This window comes from Odontesthes bonariensis, chromosome 12, assembly GCF_027942865.1.
Source record: "Odontesthes bonariensis isolate fOdoBon6 chromosome 12, fOdoBon6.hap1, whole genome shotgun sequence".
Taxonomy (NCBI): domain Eukaryota; kingdom Metazoa; phylum Chordata; class Actinopteri; order Atheriniformes; family Atherinopsidae; genus Odontesthes; species Odontesthes bonariensis.
This window is the reverse complement of record NC_134517.1, coordinates 21,235,551-21,258,124: the sequence shown is the minus strand read 5'-3', so window position 1 is coordinate 21,258,124 and position 22,574 is coordinate 21,235,551. Positions and strand designations below refer to the sequence as shown.

The 22,574-nt window shown below is 41.4% G+C and overlaps 2 protein-coding genes across 3 annotated transcripts; both read left to right on the top strand.

The window, feature by feature from the left end:
• The first annotated feature begins 1,639 nt into the window (after positions 1-1,639).
• hoxd3a (homeobox D3a) lies at positions 1,640-20,917 on the top strand. Of its 2 annotated transcripts, none has more exons than XM_075479634.1 (4): positions 1,640-1,835; positions 16,883-16,942; positions 18,552-19,101; positions 19,250-20,917. In XM_075479634.1, exons 3-4 carry the CDS (start codon positions 18,654-18,656, stop codon positions 19,999-20,001), a joined length of 1,200 nt encoding a protein of 399 aa, XP_075335749.1. In that variant the 5' UTR covers positions 1,640-1,835; positions 16,883-16,942; positions 18,552-18,653; the 3' UTR covers positions 20,002-20,917. The 2 variants fall into 2 exon arrangements, with proteins under 2 accessions (XP_075335749.1, XP_075335748.1); XM_075479633.1 differs by lacking the exon at positions 1,640-1,835 and adding an exon at positions 14,527-14,886.
• On the top strand, positions 8,164-11,005 carry hoxd4a (homeobox D4a). The gene is made up of 2 exons (XM_075479635.1): positions 8,164-8,632; positions 9,069-11,005. Exons 1-2 carry the CDS (start codon positions 8,164-8,166, stop codon positions 9,365-9,367), a joined length of 768 nt encoding a protein of 255 aa, XP_075335750.1. The 3' UTR covers positions 9,368-11,005.
• Positions 20,918-22,574: the final 1,657 nt, after the last annotated feature.

The window sequence follows — 22,574 nt, the reverse complement described above, 5'->3', positions numbered from 1 at the left end:
TATTTCAGTCCTAGTCGTGTCCATTCGTGCAATGCGTCAGCCTTCGGACACATAGGTTGTGTTTTTTACGACAAATACAGGAAAACCCAGAGCAGGGGGGCTCCAGGGAGGAAGTGGTTAATTCAAAAGGAGCTTGGTCTTATTTAAAAAACAAAAAAAACTAAACAAAAAAAATATATATTCCTTATCAAGTGGGCTTGTGAAGCAAAAGCTGATGGTTTTGCCTGCAGTTATCAACCATAGGAGCTCAGTGTGCACTGATCCACCACAATGTAACACACTGCGACTAATAGCATTGTTCCACTGCAACGTGGCGACTCTCTTAACATCAATGACCTCAGATAAGAGGCGGTTACCATGTGGGGAGGAATGAGTGCACAAATAGTATCTTTGCACAAAGAATAAAACGGTGTCAATCCATTTATTCCACTGTGTAGAATGACCGACATAGTTGTAATGCAACAAATGCTGACACACAAACACACACATTCACAAATACATACACATACACACACATGCACACACACGCATGGAAACCAGAGCCATAGCATGACTATAAATCGCACAGTGCTGACTCTGGCTGCCAGCAGATGAGCGAGAATGAAATAAAGGAAATTCCTTTTTGCTGCTGGCAGAAATGGTCAAATGCACAGAGCTGCAGTTACATTATTTAGCCTTCAAATCTCGAGGGTAAATCGCGTGAAAAATTTTCCACGCCGTTATTTATTTCCCCCTCGATGTTGCTTCTTTATTTATGAAAAACAGCTGGCTTGGAATAGCGTGGGTCGAGGACCGTTCGTATTATGCACGCACACTCAGGCCTTTATAATTTTAAATCTCACGAGGAGCCCGAGTTTTTTCGCAGAGAAGCTGCACAGCATTTGTTCGTTATCGTCATTTTTATTCCCATTTTTTTCCCTTTATTTCCCCTTTATTTTTATTTTTTTCTAATAGGCTTATTTATCTCTGGCTTAATCAGGTGACGTTTAATAAAGAGTTTCTTTGTATAGGCCTCCCTGTGGGAAGGCAAAAAGAAAAAAAAACGTTGAATTTTGTCCTCGTTACTCTGGAGAAAAACTTTCAATTCGACGCAAAATTTTTGGTCGAATCTTTGGTTTTCTTTCTTTTTTCTGGACTAAATTTTTAGGTTACAGAAAAAAAATCACTGCACCTTTAGCTATATTAGCTACGAAAATGAATTCGTCCCATCCACTCAATTAATCTATTTTCTGCATTTATTCTGTGGGTTGCTTTGTGGTGAAGCTGCAGCACTATAAAAGCTATTTTGCTCTTTAGAATAGCACATATGATGGTTGAGTTAAAGAGACCAAAAACTGTGGGGGAAGCTCTCGCTTAGAGGACATAGAGGGGCTTCTACTATTATGCGAAAAGATGGGGAGAACTGCAGCAGTCGAAATTCCTTTTTGTGAGAGGACAATTTACAACTTGGCAATAGACCTTTTTATGTGCCTCCATCGCCTGTCATTGGATGCCAGTGGTCATGTGTGAGAGGCAAACGTCTTCATGGCCCTTTTCCTGATTTCCCAGGCGATTTTTCCCCCCACTGCATTCTGCGTCTATGGTGGTAAACCAAATCACCACGGTCGGCTTTTCTTAAAAATCGCCAGTCATTCGTTTCACGAACGTTGTGTCTGATTGGCGCGTATTTTTGCGGCGTCGCACCGTTCGTGCTCCTGAAGGACTGACAAGAGGAGGGTTTCAGCTTCATCCGTACTTTCATAACACAGAGCAGAGCCAGCTCGTCGTAGCTTTTATCCAAATGCACTGCAAAGGTAAAGCTGAAAGAGTAAACATGGATTATCTCCTGGATATAGGTAAGATTTGCACCTGTATGTGTGTGTTTGAGAGAACGCGCGTCTGTTTGTGTGTGTGTGTGTGTGTATGTGTGTGAGAGAGAGATGTTTGACAGCTTCCTGTTTCATTAGTCATGTAAATTAGCAGTGAGGAAATGTCACTAAGGTAATTTGATGACTACACATGTTGCAAGGTGTGCTGAAATAAATTGTTTCATGCTTAAACCACATATGCGGTTAATGATGTTAGTGATCTTTTTAAAATGCTTTTTCTTGTTCACTGTTGTTACAATGTGTGAAAATTGTGTTGTGACAATGAAAGAGGAGTGTTTTAGGAAATGTTTTGAGACCCACAAGATTCTAAAGCAATCTATGCCTCTTTTCAAAGTCATTCTGCAAAAAACTATCTCTTGTGTACGAACGTATTTATTGTTTTTGCGTGCCAGCATTTCTGATCCAGATAATCGAATGCAATTCATTGGAGGAGAGCTTCGCGATTTTTGAATAAAACATTCTAAATTTTGTTTTAAGTTCCAAGCCTTTCCCCTCCTGCTTATCAGATATGTGTCAAAATTTATGTCATTTGACTTTCCCTCGACCTCACAGAAAATCTGACTTAATCTGGTGAAGCACACGTATTTGCAGCCTCCTTCTGCAGACACCAAATACTGCACAATAATTGACGTATGATAAAGGAGTAACTTCTATTCGACATAGTCGAAGTCCAGCGAAAAGAAGTTCAGTTCCCGTAGCTGTTTTCAGCTGCTTGGAGATGAGGCCAACTGAACAAAGACAGTATTTCACTGGTGTCTGACAGGCAGCTGCGAAAGTATTTACAACCTTACTGCAATGCGGCAAAATGGAATCTCCTGCACAGAGGAGAGGCGCAACTGGAAGCCTGGGAAAATTAGAAAGCGTTCGCCCTTTTCTTTTTGTTCTCTCCGACAATTCACGTTCTGCCGGATTTAAAGATAATACAAATTTAGAAAACGTGAAGCACACATTTGACCAGATAGTTTGAATGGATAATGGTTCCCCCCTTTTACTCAAACTCCTCTCAGACGTGCACCCCAGTTATTTATTTAACATCAGCTTTAACGTCACTGTGAGATATAGCAAGACTTTTCCTTCACAAATATTTCCCATCTATGGACTTACTCTAAAGCTGAGATGCTGCAGTATTATTTCTTCTTTATTTCAGATCTCATTTTGTCTTCCAGTTGGATGGAAATAGTCATCTTGCAGTATAAGTGACCACCAGTTTAATCTTTTCTGTGATAAGATCTTCACAGCAAAGCATATCTAACCCTTATATTACGCTTAGTTTCATATTTGGACAACAAATACTGTTACAAGCTAGAGGTCAGGAATTTTCCAATAGATTCCATGTAATTTCCTACGTCCTATAGTAAAATCTGCTAAAACCTTCTTAGCCAGGCCTTAAATCATCTGCATGTGAAAGCCACTTGCTTTAAGGAGTAGATAGAATAGAACAAATTCATTCATTTAAAGTTTTCCATTAGCAAAAGTGCAGTCTCTTCTCCTCTCTCGCACATTTCCATCGTAAAACGTACAAAGTATCGTATTTGTGTAGGATTATTTTTTATTTTTTTTTTATGAGGGAAAACCGGAAGGCCGTCAAAAAGCCAGCAGAAGGCGCTGTTGCCCAACAGTCTGCCCCTCAGCTCCCGCTCAGCACTCCTTTACAAGCACACTGATTGGTTGAGACAGGAGTCATGTGATCCAGTTAATTTCTGAGAGCGGTTTTTTTCCTTTTTGGCGTGGCATACTCAAATACAGAATACTGCAGAGCTTGTTATCAGATGGGCCAATTCATAAAGATTGTCCGGTTGCTGCGCAGAATTCTGTGTGGGATGTGTATGTTTTCAAGAGCCCACGCTTGTCTCATTTAGCCCAGCAAACACTTGAAGAGTGTCCTTTCTTATTTGTTTGCCAACACTGTTAGTGTTTTGTTACAGCACGCAGCTCTTATTGAAGATGCTGAGGAAACAGTTTCAGCGTCCCCACTGACTGTGTGTATCGTGATGATAAGGCAAATAAGACAGAGTTAAAGTTTAAAGTTAAGGTTAAAACTGCAGGTAAGTTATTAAATCAATAAAAGCATGCTAAGAAACAGCAGGAACTATCTGCACCTGGGAGGCCATTGCAGTGCTGTACCTCATGCCTGCAGGAAACAACTTTTTATGAGTAGCCTATGCATGTAAAAACAAACAAAAAAAAGCGAGGCTGAAAGTGTCTGATTTGACACCCTCCCACACACGAGAGTAGCAGCCACCCTAACCTCAACAGTGTCAACTCTCAGCAGTTTGGACTGCAAAAGGAGAGGAGGGGCGAAAATGCGCTGGACTCTGGGATTGGCCTGCAGTAGCGAATGACATCAGTCTTACTGTGGCAGGTTCACTGGGCAGAGAAATGTATTTGAGCGCAAATCACTGCTGCCTGCCTAACATTTTAGAGGCAAACTTATTAAATTATTCTGTAGGCCTACAATAAAAACAATGAAAGAGACCCGAAATTATTGAGTGAAATAACAAGAAAACAGCCCACGTGGCCGGGCTGTTAACATGGTGAGAGAATCTAGACTTTGTTTTCAAGCCTGCAAATAAAAAAGAAATAAATCAACTTTTTTTTTTTTAACTCTTTTTGCACGTGAGTTCACAACAGCCACCCAGCTACCTCCTTTCCACGACTTTTCCTCGGAGCACATTAGTGTAATCGGCATTATTGAGTAAGTGCAACTTTGAGGATTATTTATGGACCCGCGCGGCGTTGTGAATGGCTGCGAGGAAGCACGTGACGCCATTAAAGTTTGTTTTATGGCCTGCGACTTGACAAGCCAAAATATAATTCTCATTGTGTATTAGTTAGACCGTCCAGATGGGGCTGGAAAAGCGCTTCAATTGACAGGGAGCTCCGCCGGACGGACTTTTCTTCCACCATGGACGCGTTTGTTGCCCGATCCGCCATGTGTTGCGGTCTCTGTGGTAAGCTGTGTTTTTTTTTATCGTTGTGCTCGTGCTGTAGGGGCGTGTGATGTCACATGCGTAGTGCTCAGGCTAAACTGTTTCCTGCCTGTAAAATCGGCAACAGTGCAGCGCTTTAGGCAAACACACGCCGATGTGAGGAAGCAGCGTTTCACCTTATTATTGTGCGAGATTTGGGCAAAATGAACCTGTTGCTGTCTGTGGGGAGCACTCTGAATAATTACATATCACAGTTCTGTTTTAGCAAAAAAATCCGCCGTTCTAGTTTGTCTCTGATTGTTTTTATAATTTTGCTTCCGTCTGTCCTGCTCAATGGGAACTTCAGATTTATCAACACCAAAATCTAAAAGCCTCTGAAGTTACAACAAGTAGATCTTTCTTCTCTCTCACATAGTACAGCAGGCCTATTCCACTGCAGGTCCTTCGTTTTTTTCTAAATTAATCAGACACAGGTTAAGATCCAGTTTAAAAATTATACAATATTTATTATAAAGTTTCAAATTGACTAAATATTAAATTTAAATTATTTTCAGTCAAAAAGGGGGTTCCTTTAAGATGACCAAAAATGAAAGCAAACCGGCTGGTTTATGCTATCAAACATTATTTGGCCACTTTCTGCTCCCCCTAATAAAAAGCCTTACAATAAAATGAGAAGTGATTCCGGCTAGACTAGTTGGCCTTTGGTTTAACACGAGCTGCCAGGAAACGCTGACTTTATCGTTCCTTTGTTGTGAATCTGGCGGCTTTGACCCGTCTGAAGGACTGGCAGGGTAAGGTGAAAGACAGGTCAGGCCGTCTAATAAATATTGAAATGCAAAGTGCAAGGACGAATTTCCCCGCCCAGATGGCACTGTCCATGTTTTAGCTGCTGCCATAACGAATATTAAAATTTCTGCGGATGAGAGATCTTGGCCTATTTCTGCAATTTCTTCTATAAAAAGGGGTGTTTCGCATCATTTTGATTGTTTTTTTGTTTGTTTGCTTGTTTTATTCTCATTGCTGTATAACTTTAAAATTCCCAACGCACTTTGAGCTGAAAACGTTGCCAATAATGAAATGATTTTAAGCCATGCGAAACGCCAGGAAACGAGGAGTTTGCAAACTTTAAAATGTATTTATTTATTTTTTCCTGTGTGTGCTTTTTATTCCTCTCGCTAAATAAGAAAACTTGAGTCTGTGTTGCTGTCAAAGTCTTTTTTTTTTAATGGCTTTTTGTTTTTAATGTGGCGTTTTTGGTGAAAATAACAAATGTTGCATGAATGCAAACCAAAAATTAAGGTAAAATTTAAGTCGACACTGACTTGACTGAAAGGATGATGCACTTGTTTTACTTTTGTTAAAATCTCCCACAACAACTCGATATGTTGTCTTTATCCTGATGTTGATTTGTTCCATTTGCCTGGACTTGGTCGTTTCTTGGAAAAGTCAGCCAGTTTAACCCGGCTAAGGGTTAGCTTTATAATTAATTTGTGAGGGAAATCTCGGCGCAGGCCTCGCGCTGACCGCCGTGTCGGGCTTGGTGAATGGCTGACGACGATTTGGTAAACTTTTGCTCCCTTTGAGCTGTCAGCAGGAGCAAAAAAAATTAAACTTTCCGATAGTTTGTAAATGATTCGGTTTGACCTTGGTGGCCTCCAGCCTCATCTTTCGACCAGTGGCGATAAGCAGCTCGACGCAGGCAGCCAGCGTCCGGCGCTTATCTGCTCGGGAGCTTCAAGCGTTGCTGAGTTGTTTGACAAAAGGCTTCACGTGAAATCTGAGCAAAAAGAGAAAAAAGTTGCTTGAATAGTTTGGATACCGTTTTGAGATTGGTTTTCTTGCTGTGAACTTGGGGTTTAAGTGGAAGGAAAGGAGGCCTACTGCACAGAAATCGTGTGTTGACGTCAGTCACTCTTGTCTTCTCGTCATTTTGTTGTCTGAGTTGACAGTAATGCTCTGCAGGTTTGGCTTGAAGGCTTACTGTCAGTTCGATGATGTGCTTAAGCTACTGGTTAACATGTTTTGCTTAAAATTAGCAGCATAAAGGCTATGGAAACTCAACGTACCCTTGAAATGGAGAATGAATGAAAAAATATATAAATGAATGCTGGGGCTCAATAATCAGGGTACGGCCTCATAATAATGTCTAAAAAAAAAAGACCCTTTTATGGTGTGTATTTCTGAAGCACGCCTCTAATTTTCTTTAAAGAAAACCTGATTTCTTTGGCGTTTGTTCAGAATATGAGACACTTTGTCAGCTTTGCTTGGCTGAAATGCTGGACGGTGAATTTGCTCTAGTTGTGTGGCTAAAAGTGGACAGCGTATCTTCCCGTCGTCTATATATACCCTGTAGAACCGAATTTGTGTGATGAAACCACAGTCACAGATTCGATTCTAGGGGAGTATATGGTCGATGAAAAAACTTCGATCTATTGACTTATTGCCGTATTTATCAGGCTCGTGAGACCTAATGTGCCGTCAGCTGTTACAGTGACAGCCCTGCTTTATGGGTGAGAGTAAATCTGACAACACCACATTCCTCATGGAGGAGATTTGGTCGCGTTGAAACTCTATAGGCTCGTGATGCAAAGTGTTCCGAGTGGAAACAAATATTATCAAGGAGAAGGATGCTTTTCTGTTTTAGTTGGAATGAAGATCCAAGTGGATTTAGTTTTAAAAGAAGAAGAAGAAGAAGAAGAAGAAGAAGAAGAAGAAGAAGAAGAAGCCACAGCACACTCCAGCTGTGGCTTTTTGCTCCTGTGGGTCGTTTCTGTCTCTACATTATTGATTCCCTGAGGCTGCTGCTGCTGTTGCTGCTGGCCAATAGGCTCCTAGAGATAGTTTTTTCAAAAGGACGGGGGCAGATGAAGGGATGAGATTCGTGTAACTTTTGGATGACCCCTTCCTGACAAAGACAGTGTCCATCAATTGTCCCCAGTCATTATTCGCTGCTTTTATGCCAAGGGGCTTTTTGTATCTTTTGTTGGTTTCTCTGTTGAACACCGAGCCTTCAAGTTAGACCACAGAAACCGAAATATTCCTGTATAAGTCTGAATAAAACATTCATGATTACAAATACCTATTTTCTGTTGGTGTATCATGTGCTTTCAATAATTTTGAAGTTAAATATTTAGGAATGAAAGTCATTTAAAAACAATTTTTTTACCACCTCACTTATTATTTTACACACGCTTGTCTCCGTTTCTTTGTTTAATCCACCAGGATCTAAACTTGGAGTATCTTAATTTAGTGGAAATGCATTCAGTTGTATGTTTACTCGTGTTTGGACCAGCATCACCTCCATTGGCCAATCCGGTCACATGGTTCGCTAACTTTATTCAGTTGACACCAAGTAGGAGGGCTCTATGGAGGGAGGAAAAAAAGACAACTCGAGAAAAATTAGTATTTTCTACCTTCAGAAATTAATGGCCATGAGTTCGTATATGGTGAACTCTAAGTATGTGGATCCCAAATTTCCTCCCTGCGAGGAATATTCACAAAATAACTACATACCTGAGCAGGGCTCGGACTTCTTCAGTCCATCGCAGGACACAGACTTTCAGCATCCAGGAATCTACCCACGGTCAAATTACACGGAGCAACCCTTCAGCTGCACCACTGTGCCGGACTCCACAGTGCAGCCACGGGGTCATGTGCACGAGAGACCCAGCCGTCCGAGCAGTTTTAGCGCACAGACTGAACAGGGGCCCCCGGTCCAAGTGGCCGGACCTCGGACTTGTGGACAACAGCAAAACACAAAGAGCCAAAATGGGATACAAGCCAAGCAGCCTGCAGTAGTTTACCCCTGGATGAAGAAAGTTCACGTAACTACTGGTAAGATTCACCCCTTTTCGTTTCCTTATGGACCACCTGAGCCTCGTAGTTAAGAAGTCATTCACTGTAATATTTATAGGAGTCTTTGAGAGGCCTCGACAATTACACAAGTCATAAATTTTTATAGCTCAGGAAATAGGCCGCTAGGTAAGCGGCTGAAAGCTCCTGAAAGCACATATTGACCGGTGGTAATGCTTTTAAATCTGCAGCAAATCTGTTTAAATTCAGATCAAAATCATTAATGATTTCCTACAGTCGCTTCCGTGTGATTTCCTTAAAGCAGCAGCGAGCAGGCTACACGGACGACTATTCTTGCATAGCTTTTTTCTTTTTTTTTTCTCCCCCCATGTATTATTTATTATTTTTTTCTTTCCGGCATGCTGCAGTTGGCCACATTTGGTAACTTTGTTGTTGTTGTTGTTTTTCCTTCCCCCAGTGAACCCGGACTACACAGGACCAGAGCCCAAACGGTCCAGAACAGCTTACACTCGGCAGCAGGTTTTGGAGCTTGAGAAGGAGTTTCATTTTAACAGGTATCTGACCAGGCGGCGGCGGATTGAGATTGCCCACACTCTTTGTCTGTCCGAGAGGCAGATCAAAATCTGGTTTCAGAACAGGCGGATGAAATGGAAAAAAGATCACAAACTACCCAACACCAAGGGCAGATCCGCACCAGCGCCCAGCCATCTGCAAAACATTCAGAAGGATAACCAGACTGATATCACAGCGTTATAAGGAAGGAGGGTGGGGAGGGTGTCACATCTTTAGAATTTAAATGTACATAAAAACAAAAAAAGACTGAGGTTGCATCTGACTTTTGCATGGACTGATGTCATTTTTAGCCTTTTTCCTTTTTTTTTTCTTTTTTAATTTAACAACAAAATGACCCCAGCATTGTTGACTCAAGACGGAGTCAGAAAACCAATCAGTCTTTTCTAACCGAGAGGATTGCAAAGCTTGTGTTTTCATTTCCTTACAAAGGCAGAAAGAAAATACTTTTTTCCCCCCTCCCTGTTTCGGACGTTCCTTATGAAATCTCGGCCGATTTGATGGATTTGAAAAAAAAAAAAATCCTCTCGTGTGACTCTTTTTTTTAAAAGAAAAAAGTGATCTCCTCATTCTCAACAGAAGGCCGCTCGTTAAAATCACACAATTTTTTAAATCTCGATTTTTCTTCTATCAAACGCACAATAATAATGATAAAAAAGGTACTTGAAGGAAGTATTATTTGCATATAGAGCACCGCTGAAAACACTCCTCAAACTTCTTTCTTCATTTTTCGAAATGTCCCGCTGAATGTTTCAGCAACACGTTTTTTTCTCTTGTGACTTGTATATTTTAACTTATTTTGTACAAAATAAAAAGCTCTGATTTTTCTTTTTCTCCTTAGTCTATATCATTCTCACACGTAAGACATTCCTGCGCGCATACTATTCCGAGTGCCCTTATAAATCTCTCCTGACATCTTTGTAAACAGTGTACATTTTCAGAGGCTCTCTCGTGCTATTTGAAACTCTCATATGAACGATCGTTTGTTCCCGCATGGCAACAAATTGACGCTGGATGTTTCTCCTCGGACATGACCAAAATCCTTGAATATTTAGAATATTATATTTTCTTTCTTACGTCGTTATTTATTTGTTCCAAAAAAAAAAACCGTGTACATGTTTTCGTATAGCACAAAACCGAATTAAAAGTATTCGTTAAGCTTTTGTTCCTATTGAAAAATGTTTGAACTCTTGTGCATTATTAGCATGGCTTTATACGAAGTTTTAGTCTTAGTTAATATGGAAATCTTTCTTTCTTTTTCTCTTTTGTTTTAAGTACACCAAGCTAACCGAGAGGTGGGCTTTCAGGTCACGTTTCAAGACAGATATTTCTTGTTTTAAACCGTCATTGTCTTCGGACAAAAAAAAAAAAAAAAGCCCAGAAGCTCTCCCAGTATGAGGAGGTCTTCTTTTCTGAAGTCTTCGTGATGAGAGAGTTGAAAAGGTATTTCAACCGAAGGTCGACAAAAGCAGCAGTGGCAGGTTCATCCAGGGGACACATTTCAGCCGCGAGGACTGACCCCGACACCCCCTGACCCGCCGGACAAGCAGCATTTTCTCTCCCAGGCGCTATTCGCTTTAGTTTGGAGGGCTGTCCCACTCTCAAAAAAAGCTAAAGCTCATTCAAAGCAAGGGCCAGTAAATTCCACATTGTATCAGTATTTCCATCAGGCGCAGCCCCCGAGGAGGCTCTGATTTGTGCATATGTCTCTTCATGTCAATATGCAATCTTTTAGTTTTTGTTATTTTTGTACATGCTTTTTATCTTGTACGGTGCATTGAGATGTGAGAAGTATATTGGAAAAAAATAAAGATTTCTACTGATTATGCATTTAAATATTTGCAAATAGTGCTGTCTTGGATATTCATTCCCTTCACTCTTGAAAACGGTTATTTTTTGTTAATTTTCTTTTCACTTTTTCTTTGTTGTTTAACTTTGTTTCAAGGAAATTTATTTCCCCCAAACCAGAGGGGTAAATATCGGTTTGTCTAATTGTTTGATTTGTTTTCCTTTTTTTGTAACTTTATTGACTCATTTTGTCGTTTGTTTTTCGCTTTACGAAAGGATCACCTTGGGTGGACAGAATGGTGGTGTGGGTACAAACATGTGGAGCCATTTGGACCTAAAACTCTCTTTTTTTTTTTTTTTTTAAAGAAAAACATCCACAAATGGACCAAATGCGCATTTCATAGGCAGGATCCAGCTTACTGTTCTGAAAAAAATCCAGTCTAGCATTTGAAAAAAACGACTGTGTTATTGGTGCAGAATAAGTGAATACTATCATTGAAAGAAAAAAAAACGATGAAGGATGAGCTAGTGCTCTGCTGCGTATAAATTTTCACTCATTAACTCTTATCAATTGGAGCGCACGCCGTGCGCAAAAACGCCCTTGCAGAAACTGCTCTGCTCGGTCTTTGTGAGGATTTTCATGGCGAAGTTTCATTGCGACATAATTGCTGCCTCACCCTTTATTGGGAAATTTCATCCTCAAATTAAGTTTACTGGCCTCATAAGATTCAAACTGCCAAGAAAAACTTTTTTTTGCTCAGAGATGTTGATTCCTCTCCTAAATCAGGCAATGCCTCATTTTTTGTTCATATATGAAGACATAAACGGTGTCCCTCTTTCCACCTAAACATGATATAACCCTCTATTCTACCTTAGGGTGTTAGTAATCACGTAATCCTCATATATGTCCAGTTGATATTGAACCCCCATGCTTCTGAAGCTCTGGCTTTATTGTGGATGACCCACTGCATCTCTGACCTTCGACCTGCCACACTACAAAATCAGCTCTGATATAAACAAAGACCATAAACAGACATGTGGAAAGACAATCTGCAGTCTTGCAGCTTCCATCCCCACTGACCACTGTCTGATTTCCCCCCAATGAGCGCACGTGCAACTATATGCATGTACGTGCTGATAAATGTTTATGAGTGAAATATAAACTCTGAAATGTGTCATATGGATTGCCAGAAAGTCAGACACGAAGTGATGGTACCTATCCACCATCCTGCCAAAAATGATCCGCACATAGATGCTAAGGAGAAGATGATGAGGGGGAGGGGGCAACTAACCTACCCACCTAACACACATTACTAGTCTTTAACATAGTTGTTGCTATAGTGTGTCTTTTTATTTTTTTTTATTTTGGAGCAGCTCCATATAAAACCTGGGTGCTCCGAGCTCCTGCCATCATCATGCGAATTTGAATAAAGCCTACAGTATCGTTTCTCACGTATCGGGGCAGAGCAACCTACTACAGCGAGCAGCGTGTAGCCACACTGACCTACATGTCTGAACAGCAATAAATGGGAGCCAAAGGCAGTGCCATTTTCAATGACACTGCACCCAGTGCAGGGATACAACGTCGCTGCTCTCCATCCGGCCATATTTGATTTCCAGCTGTTTTCGCAGAAGCCTCTCCGAGCCAGACAACCCCCCCTAAGATATATTAAAGTGCGCTGTCTGCATTCAGAGATATAATCCAGAGACTATACCACTCCGCTCTCTATTCTTGACCACGTGATTGTCTAAATAATTAATGCAGCACGTCCCCCTAGAAACACGGCGTCGTCATTAATCGCAAGGACTCTATCAGACTTGAAAACTGAAGAGATCCCCCAAGAAAATAATATCCGATACTCGGCGCAACTGTAGCCCCGCACCGTAGCTGCACGTCTGAACCGATGGATGCTTGGGTAGGTAAATATTTCAGCATTTTTCATGTTGCCCTAGCCGGTAAATGACGATATCAAATGTCGTGATATTTGATAAATTGCTCCCTTTGATGTGTGCGCTCTGAGTGCAATTGTACAGACTGAGGCTAGTCGCTGTACGCATGTCTTCTTTTCATTACATTTATTTGCCATGGCAGAAATGTGCTGTTTGCCGTTTACGCGTTTATCCTTGAATGAATGGACTGATAGTAGTAATCGTAAAAATAACTTAATGGTACTGACATGTATTTATGGATGCTCGCTGTGTAGATTTGCTCTTCAAGAAACGTACAGCTCAGTTTGCCCCCACCACGGGGCCCATTCATTCCTTATTTAGAGTGATTTGATTTATTTTTTATTTTTTCAGAATTTTGCACGAAAATGTAAAAAAAAGAAAAAAAAAGAAAGGAATTTTATTTTCAAAGACTTAGACGTAAGATTAAAAACTGATGTCTTGTTTCCTTAGCACAAGTGAGCATACCTTGTTTTGAATTTTTACGGAACATTAGATTAATTTCTGGTTGTGCATCTTTCTTTTTCGGTTGAGACAATTCTATTGTTTTATTGTTGAGAGGGGGGTGGGGGTGGGTGATTTGATTTTGATTCCTTAGAAGTGGTGGAAGTTTGGGCAGGCTCACAGTTCTGCCTCCTTGTAAATCATTCTCAGTAATCCTGAAAGGGTGTGAGGCTGTTGGGGGGCCGGGCGAAAACTGTAAATCTTTCACTTTTATTACCCTCTGAACATATGCTGCGACGCTACCAGTCCTGCAACCCTTTCTTGCTCTCAGCAAAGATAACTCACCACTGAACCAGCCGATGGTCTCTCCCTGCGGCTCCAAATCTTCCCCTTCAAATCCAGCCTGGTCTCTCACAGCCCTTCTTTATTCATTTGTTATTAAACATCGCCGTTATACGATGAAGTACGAGATCAACGATGAAAACAATGCAGGAGAAGCCATGGCTCTGTGACTCTTTGTTTTGCAACATAGTGTGAAGACAGACACAGCAAACGCAAGATGATAATGCGCTTTATTTGAATACAATCCACGGCCAGCTGCAAGAAAAACTCACGTCATTCATTTCATAAATCATTTTTTTAAATGCACATGCTACATCGCTGCTATTCTGTTGTCGATCAGGACAGCCACACAAAAGCTGGTTTACAATATCATACTAAAAAAAAATGTTTGTGTGTGGTGCGTAAAGGGCCCACTTTACTCATTTTTATCAAAAATTCTACGCAGAAACGAGGCGAAGATCATCAAACTGTTGGAAAATCCATAGCATCCACAATAGAAATTATACATATACAATACGCGCACGCATTGCACTAAAGTGCTGAAAGCCCTATTGGCGAAGAATCTGTAAATGTGTATTATTGATACCCCCTCCACCTACACACCACACACACACACAAAATAGGATGTCTGCTTGCGTTTAAATACTGAAGTCCTGGCGAGTTGCAATCCTCAATATTCACGATGAGATAGTAAGAGGTAGACAGAGGAACATTTGCACAATCACACAGCTCAGACGAGGAAATAAACGCCACCCTTTATCAAAATGGACTGGTGAGGTAAGGGCTCCCTTGAAGAAGAGAACAATCACGTGAACAAATATGCTTGTATCTAAAGGCAGCGCCTTTATTTGCCATCATAAAGCATCCGATACACCAAAAAATCCCAATGTTAGGTGCAAATCTGCACGGGCCTATCCTGTATATTTCACTGGTTGATTGATTGCCAGTGATTTTTTTTCCTGCAATAAGGATACCTTGTTCGCTTTTTATTGGTAGTTGAATGCGAGTCCTTCCATTCTTTCGGGAATACTGTCTCCACTGGTATAAGGAAATGTCTGAAAAACAGCAAGATCAGGTTTAGGACAGCACTGTCTACAGACAAAGGGTGAAGGATTTATTCTCGAGACTGCGTGGAAAGAAACTCAGACTGAGAGGGAACTGGTTTATGATGAATTGATTCGCAGGTAAGCTATTGCATGACAGAAAGCAACCTTTAACCACGGGTTAATATAATGCAAGGAAATTTATTATGATTCATTCCATCCAAGGAGGTGATGCTTGTTAATGTCGCTCTAGCCGTTAGCTGCGAGGATATGGAGCAACACAGCCACCTCTTTAAAAGCAGATTCATATTTTATCACATTTTTTTCCCCCGTTCAAATATTATCGACAGATTGAGCCCGGGGTGCCCTGTGCTTTTCAGCTGATTTCACGTTTATGAAAACCGGCTCCGAGGAGGAAGAAGAAGAAGTAGGAGAGGAACTTTTTCTTTTTGACTCTTGGATCGTAAATCACATTAATTTGTTGTCTTATCGTCACACTGGCGTTTGCTGTGATTTATGTGGTTTCAGCTATATGGCTTTGTTAACCTGCAACGTTATATTACACATGGATGCATTGAGGATGCTTTAAAGGATTATTGGACTGAATGATGAACAAAAACAAAGGCAGATGCCTCTATTTTCTTTCCGTGTGGATGCTCTTATGGCTTACTTTTTCTTAAATAACTACGATTATACGTCTGAATGTTTTCTCTTTCTTCACTGGATTTGATACACTGGAGTAAGCATCCGGTATGAGTAGTAAATATGATTTCATTTATTTATTTATTTTTAAAAAGCAAGAAAAAAAAGGATATTTAAGACTATTAATCCTCATTTTGCTTATATGTTCACTTGATAATTTAGCCTTGTGCTGGGCTTTAGACTGTGAGCATTTTTATAAGCTTTGAAGAGCTTTTCCTGATTGTGTGTTTAGTCTCAAACTAAAGGAAACAAAACAAAAATCCACATTTTGGCGATTTTGCTGCAAAAAAACGGAATGCAGCATTTTGTAAATCAGCACGCAGTTTTTCTCCAAACAGACACCTTGTCTTTCACAGCAGCAACAAGAACAGCTCTGTCATTATGTGTGACTGCATACTCTTATTTTAGATATTCTTCTAGATGGTTTCACAACCAATTACAATTATTACTGTTTTTTTTGTTTGTCTTTTTTGTGTTAACAATGCCTGTTTAACGCGAGGTATGAATAGAATTGGAAGGGCTAATCCTGAAGGAAAAACGACTCCGTGAGATAATAACACTCCACTTTGAGTCCGACCCATTGTGAGAACCAAACTTACCGTAACAACGCGTAGGCGAAAAACACAGTCATGTGAAAAGGGGTAGCATGTCTGCTGCTAGTAGCTCAGTGTGTTCACAAGCAACTCGACGTGAAGATATCGACCGGCTCTGCCGAATATTCCACAAGAAGAAGTCTCGGCTCGTATTTTCAAAGCAATCTTCCTCAAATGCAGAGAAGCTGTTTGCACAGCAGGAGTGAAAACAAATTAAGAGAACATTTCTGAGGCTTCATTTTTGCTTTTTTTTTTTTTTTTCTCCTCGCCGTCGGTCGAGCATCTTCGTCCCCGAGCTGATAAGTTGCTTTGAATTTATCTGAGACTTTGGTCCACTCGAAGCCAAACGGCTCGTTGTTCATTAAACTTTGGCTTAATGCTGAGTGACCCAAAGGTCACCTAAAAAAGCTTATGGCTGCTAGAAATTTGGCCTGGCTCTTTGTGGAAAAAGTGCACATGCAAGACGTTTCACTCTCCATCAACCGAGAGCAACGTCTTCCAAAAAAAAATGAATGAAAGAAAGAAAGAAAGAAAGAAAGAAAGAAAGAAAGAAAGAAAGAAAGAAAGGAAGAAAGAAAGAAAGAAAGAAAGAAAGAAAGAAATCAGCAGTGATTATCATTAGTATGAAAAAATAATCTTTCAATCATTCTCTGGGAATGTGATTTACTTGTACAATTTTTAAAACACATAACAATGGTTTGTGCCAGTCTGTCTTTATTTTCATATCCAACACGCTTCGTTTCTAATGTCTCATCTTTGCTGCGATTCAGAGGTGAACAAGAAAAGGAACAAAAAAACATGTAATAAGGAGAAGAGGGTATTAAATTCTATTTGTATTCTAGGTCAAGATGGAAGCAGTGATGAATGCGTGAGGGATATAAAAGAGATCTTCGCAGATTTCGGTGAGTAACACTTCTTTAATAAAAGGGATTGCACAACACAGCCAACTGCTAACAAGGCGAAAGGGTGATTTGTTATATTAGGCTGCATATTTACGCTCGCAGTGTTTCACGGGAGGCTTAAATCACGACGAGAGACATGAAGAATGGCCTTAACTTAGCCTGTGCGCGTAATTATTTACGCAGGCCAGAGTCCAGTTTCAATAGGTCCCTTCTTTTTCGTTTGCAACAGCTTCGCTCGACTTAAATCCAGCGAGTGACAGGACACGTTTTTCTTTCTCTCTACGAGCAGGAAAAATCCATCATGTTTACAGTCTTCACTCCTCAGATATCACTGAAACGCATGCAAATGAGGCTCTAAAACGCTGAATTTGCCAAGGTTTCCCCACTTCGTCCAAAAGATGCTCCACCGCCAATATGCTCTGTCTTATATTAATCAGAGAGAGAGAAAAAAAGAAAGATAAAGCTCCGTTTTTTCCACCACTGTGTTTAGCTGCAGACCTGCACTCTGCCAGAATGGAGGCATCATTTATAAAGCGAGCCTCTGCACGGGAGAAGTCGCCGAGTATGAAATTCTTTCCCTTGCCTTCCTCCTACGCTCAGTTTTACACTTCTGAGGGTCTGCGAGTCTTGAGGGGTGTTTTGCTTTTCATTCCTCTCTGAGGCCGTTTACAACCATAACATTTGCGGTCATAAATTTTGCCGCGGTCCACACTGACAGGTGCAATTGTTATGCACGGCGCAGACTACACCTCCTGAAGCCACCAACATACAGTACATGGCCTTTTGATATTTCAGTTTCAGCTTACTTGGAATGTTGCAATGCGTCTCACTGTCGCTTTCATAACACAAATGTAGCAGCTTTGAAACAAACCAAACAAAAAAAAACTAAAAAACCTGTTCATCAGATTTTTTGGGCCAGTTTTCTTTGCTGTGTTTGAATTTGTTTGCAGGGGATTTGGACGCTAAATTCTGCAAACATGTAACAGAGAAAGAAAACCGACCAGCTAATCCAAATGCAAAGGATGAGATCAGCTAATGAAATATTCAACTGCCACCCACGCATCCAAACTCTTTCACTCTCGTCCACGCACGCTCACCCGTGCACGCTGACGCACCGCCACCTCCTACATTCTTTTGATTTCAACATTACTTACAAAATTACAAATGAGATGAATTATTTTTAAAAATAAATAAATTTTAAAAAAACATGCAATCCGAATGCGTGTGCGCGGGAACAATGCAGGCACGCCGGCCTTTGTGAGGCCTTGTGATTAGTGAAAGGGCTATTATGTGCATGCGTGTGACAAATGCTGATTCAGCTTATTTGTGAGGGACTCCTAAAGCCTCCCAGAGGGTCCTTTTAGTGCAAGTTAATCTTTAACTGCTTTGTGCCAGAAATGAGTCAAACCAACGGCTCGACTCTGAGGCTGGGATATGAAGCATTGTTACAGTGTGGGGACTACTGGTGATTTCTAAATTAATAGCTGCAGTAACCTAGAGCAATCCAAGCTTGAGCCAAGCAGAGTGATTCTCGTGCTTTAATCTCAAACATTCATCAGTAACATGAAGGATCCTACAGTCATAATGAATTATATATTTCTTTTTATAGCTCACAGACTGGAGCAGCGGTGGGAAACACCAATCACGTGAATAAACAACACCCATGCCATTGGACAGAGTTGCTTTGGCTTATTGGCTTTAAATCCACAAAATGCAGAAAGCAACATACTATGACAACTCTGGACTGTTTGGAGGCTACACCTACCCCAAACCAGACTCTTACAACTACGGTCCCGCACATCAGCCCTACCCTGCTCCTAACATCGAGAGTGACTACCAGGGCTCAGTGTGTCCCATTCAGACCTCTGCGGTCCGGCCACCGGCCCTCAAAGACAGTGACCTGAACGGTGACTGCATGCGGCAAAGCAGCAGTCAGAGTAACAACAGCAGCAGCCAAGCTAACAGTATTTCGGAGCAGCAGGCACCCCCTCTGTCTGCATCGTCCCCGAGCCCCAACAGCTCTGCAACCCAGAAGAAGAAGTCTCCATCCAGCAGCGCTTCCGGTTCTGCCACACCGGCCCTCACAAAGCAGATATTCCCCTGGATGAAGGAGACCCGGCAGAACTCAAAGCAGAAGGGCAATAACTGTGCTGCTGCAGGTAGTGATCATGATGGGGAAAATGTGTGCGTGCATGTGGGTGTGCATGTGTGTGGGAGGTGTGACTGGGCCTTGAGGTGCTTGTAGTTTATCAACTGGTATTCATTTGGCTCAAAAGCCACTAAGATGATGCTGTTGTTCGTTCACAGGTGGAGAGGTGAGTGATGAGAAGAGCCCACCAGGACCAGCCTCCAAACGGGTCAGAACTGCTTACACCAGCGCGCAACTTGTGGAGCTGGAGAAGGAGTTTCACTTTAACCGCTATCTTTGTCGTCCTCGGAGAGTGGAAATGGCAAATCTATTGAATCTCACCGAGCGCCAAATTAAGATCTGGTTTCAAAACAGGAGGATGAAATACAAAAAGGATCAGAAGTCTAAAGGGCTCGCGCACTCTCCCTTGGGACACTCCCCGGATAGAAGCCCGCCGCTGAGTGGCCCAAATCACGTTGGATACTCTGGCCAGCTCCAAAACGTGAACAGCCTCAGCTATGACGCGCCCTCGCCCCCGTCATTTGCCAAACCCCAGCAAAACATGTACGGCTTGGCCGCGTACACGGCGCCGTTGGGAGGCTGCATCCCGCAACAGAAGAGGTACCCGGGCTCCGAGTACGAACACCACGCCATGCAGAGCAACGGAGGCTTTGCCAACGCCAATTTGCAAGGCAGCCCCGTTTATGTGGGTGGGAATTTTGTTGATTCCATGCCAGCCTCGGGCCCCATGTTCAATCTCGGCCATCTTCCCCACCCCTCATCCACCAGTGTGGACTACAGCTGTGCCGCTCAGATCCCTGGAAACCACCATCATGGACCCTGCGATCCCCACCCAACATATACAGACCTCACCTCTCACCAAGCGTCTCAGGGAAGGATTCAGGAAGCGCCTAAACTGACGCATTTGTAATATGTGGTTTCGTGTGTGTGAGTGTGCGTGCGTGCGTGTGTGTGCGTGCGCGTGCCTGTACGTGTGTGTGCCAAATTTATGTTGCGCTCTTTTTTATTACCTCACTAGTCTAATAACTACACTTCAAGCGAGTCGTGTGTATTATTACAGTATTATTGATATTACTATTATGCTATTGTGTAATTATTTTTCAAATAATGCAGCTTTGTTCATTTCTCTTGAATATTTGGAGATGCGCAAAGGTACACTAGGCTGGTTGTCAATAGTTCTTTTTTTTTTTTTAAACTCTCAAGTGCAATGCGCAATGTTACTTGAAGGTAAGTCTTGTAGATCACGAAAGTAGAAACTCATCTTTAGAGAGAAGGATTTTTAGGGCAATTTTCGTCTGTTTGTTAGGATCTCGTTTTCCTCACCCTATTTATTTATTGCCTTTTGTTTTTTGCATAATCCCTCGCGCTAGCATATAGCCTATTTATTATTTAATTGCTTTCGTATTGCACATTATTTATCGTTCACATATGCGAGTATTTATGTGTGGAGTTTCGTTGTTGGATGTTGTTGGACAGAGCAGTGCACTTGGAAGTGTTGGCAAAACAGGGTTCGGAAAATGCTACGACTCGCAGATTATTGTTGTCAAAAAGAGCATTTCTAATTGTAAATTTGGTATAAATGGGACATTTTTATAGTGCATAAACATCACTATATGTCCATGGTTAATCTTGTGTCAAACCTTAAAGCGAAACGTAGACTATCGAAGTATCAAATATTATACACACCAGCATGTCATTTTGTGTAGTCCATTGTTATTTTTTATTTGTCTTCCATTGTTATTCCATTCAGTTGGATGTCCATAAATTTATGAAACCATAATGATATTGAAATGTTATATTTTATTGTGTTTAACATTTTGTAAATAAAGTGCTTAAACTTGTATGTTTGATTGCATTTTGTTGATTTTGTGAAAATCGCGCATCCTGCGGCTTCTCATTGTTTTGAACTCCTCATTCAGCTGCTGCCTCTGAAACTGTCGGTTAGCAGTGCCGAGGAGGCTTATTGACTCACAGCTCCACTGTACAGTCCAAACAGACAGGGGTGATCAATAATTAGACACCAGGATATCTAAAACTCATCAGACGGCTCTATACTTCCAATGGAAAGTGCATTTTAGCGGAATAAAGGGCTCTGGAGATTATTGATGTTCTATTGGTATGAGGGAAGTGAGTCTGTGGGCTCACTGCATCCTCCACATGTCACTTATCATTTTTTAAGACTCGGCCACATGATTACCTTCCTGTGCGCTGGGACAAGAAAATAAGCTCAATTTTCCTCTAGCCTAAAGACCAAAGTCTAATCACTGACGGTCTAATTGATCAGTCAGACTCCATTTCAAAATACTAATAAAAGCAGAGCAGATTGGTGCCAATAAAACCAAAAGAAGAAAATACGCGGTGCTCCTTTGACATTGGAAAAGATGCAACAATGTGTGTGTGTGTGTGTGTGTTGGTGAGAAAGAGGGGGAGAAAGAGCAGTTCATCCTTTATTGCTCCTGGAGAGCCATTTCAAAGCTCATTAATCAAAAACTCGTCGCTTTCAGGCTCCTCGCTGATCCCTCCTCCTCATGAACAAAGCATTTGCATTCCAAATCCAAGAAACACATTTCTAACCGAGCACAGGCCAATCTTTAATGGTGGGGGGGAGTTGGGGTGGGGGTGGGAGGGGGGACCCTACTATGTTCACATTTTCTAAGATGATAGATCCTCGGATTTAGGAGCCCATGAAGGCGAATGAAACTCTTGTCACAAAAATTATCAGCGGCATTAAATCTGCGCAGGTTCACAGTCAATGTGATCCCCAAAAACTTCAATTCACATCAGCCAAGGAACTGAACAGGCACTTATAATCCCAGCCCCGCTAGCAAAAGCTTTTAAGGTTATCTAATCTTATTTCGAAATAAAAACCATCTTGGATTTCATGAGCTACTACAGTAGGTTACAAATCATCTCGGTGTAGTCAATGGATGGCGGCCATTTTAACCCTGCTGAGCTCCTTTTTCATCTCCATCCCCTCCACTTTCTACACTGAACAAGTCATTTACTAAACCCTTGAAATAGTCCTCATAACATTTGTTGAAATGAAGAAAAAACGCGTTTCTCCATTTTTTTTAAACTTGTATTATGTCAATTGAAAATGCAGGGACAATAACTTCCGTTGCCTTCATTCAAAATAATATTTAATAACTGCACTTCCACTGATTCATTCGTCAACTTGGTGACGAATGAATAGCTGGACCTATAGCTGGACAAATTAACAATCCAGCGAGGAAATAATAAAAGTCAGAATCTAGCAGCTCCAAATAGAGCAGACTGGGTGTTAGATGTTATCTTTGTCATTAAGCATCTGACTCTGCAGAGCAGACAAGGGGGTAGCCGAGATCAAATTCAACAATCTGGCATGCAGAAAGGAAGTTTCACCTCAATTGGGAGTTAAAGCGGCCCATAGTTCTTTTGCTTCGAGCTGTTGTGAAAAAAAAAACAAACAAACAAAAAAACCTCTTTGGAAACACAGTGCTCTAC

Excerpts from the sequence above, each read along its gene's own strand:
- hoxd4a (XM_075479635.1), top strand. The coding sequence starts at position 8,164 with ATGGAGGGAGGAAAAAAAGACAACTCGAGAAAAATTAGTATTTTCTAC. Across the intron at positions 8,633-9,068 it reads GAAAGTTCACGTAACTACTG|TGAACCCGGACTACACAGGA; the intron begins GTAAGATTCACC and ends TCCTTCCCCCAG.
- hoxd3a (XM_075479634.1), top strand. The coding sequence starts at position 18,654 with ATGCAGAAAGCAACATACTATGACAACTCTGGACTGTTTGGAGGCTAC. Across the intron at positions 19,102-19,249 it reads CAATAACTGTGCTGCTGCAG|GTGGAGAGGTGAGTGATGAG; the intron begins GTAGTGATCATG and ends GTTCGTTCACAG.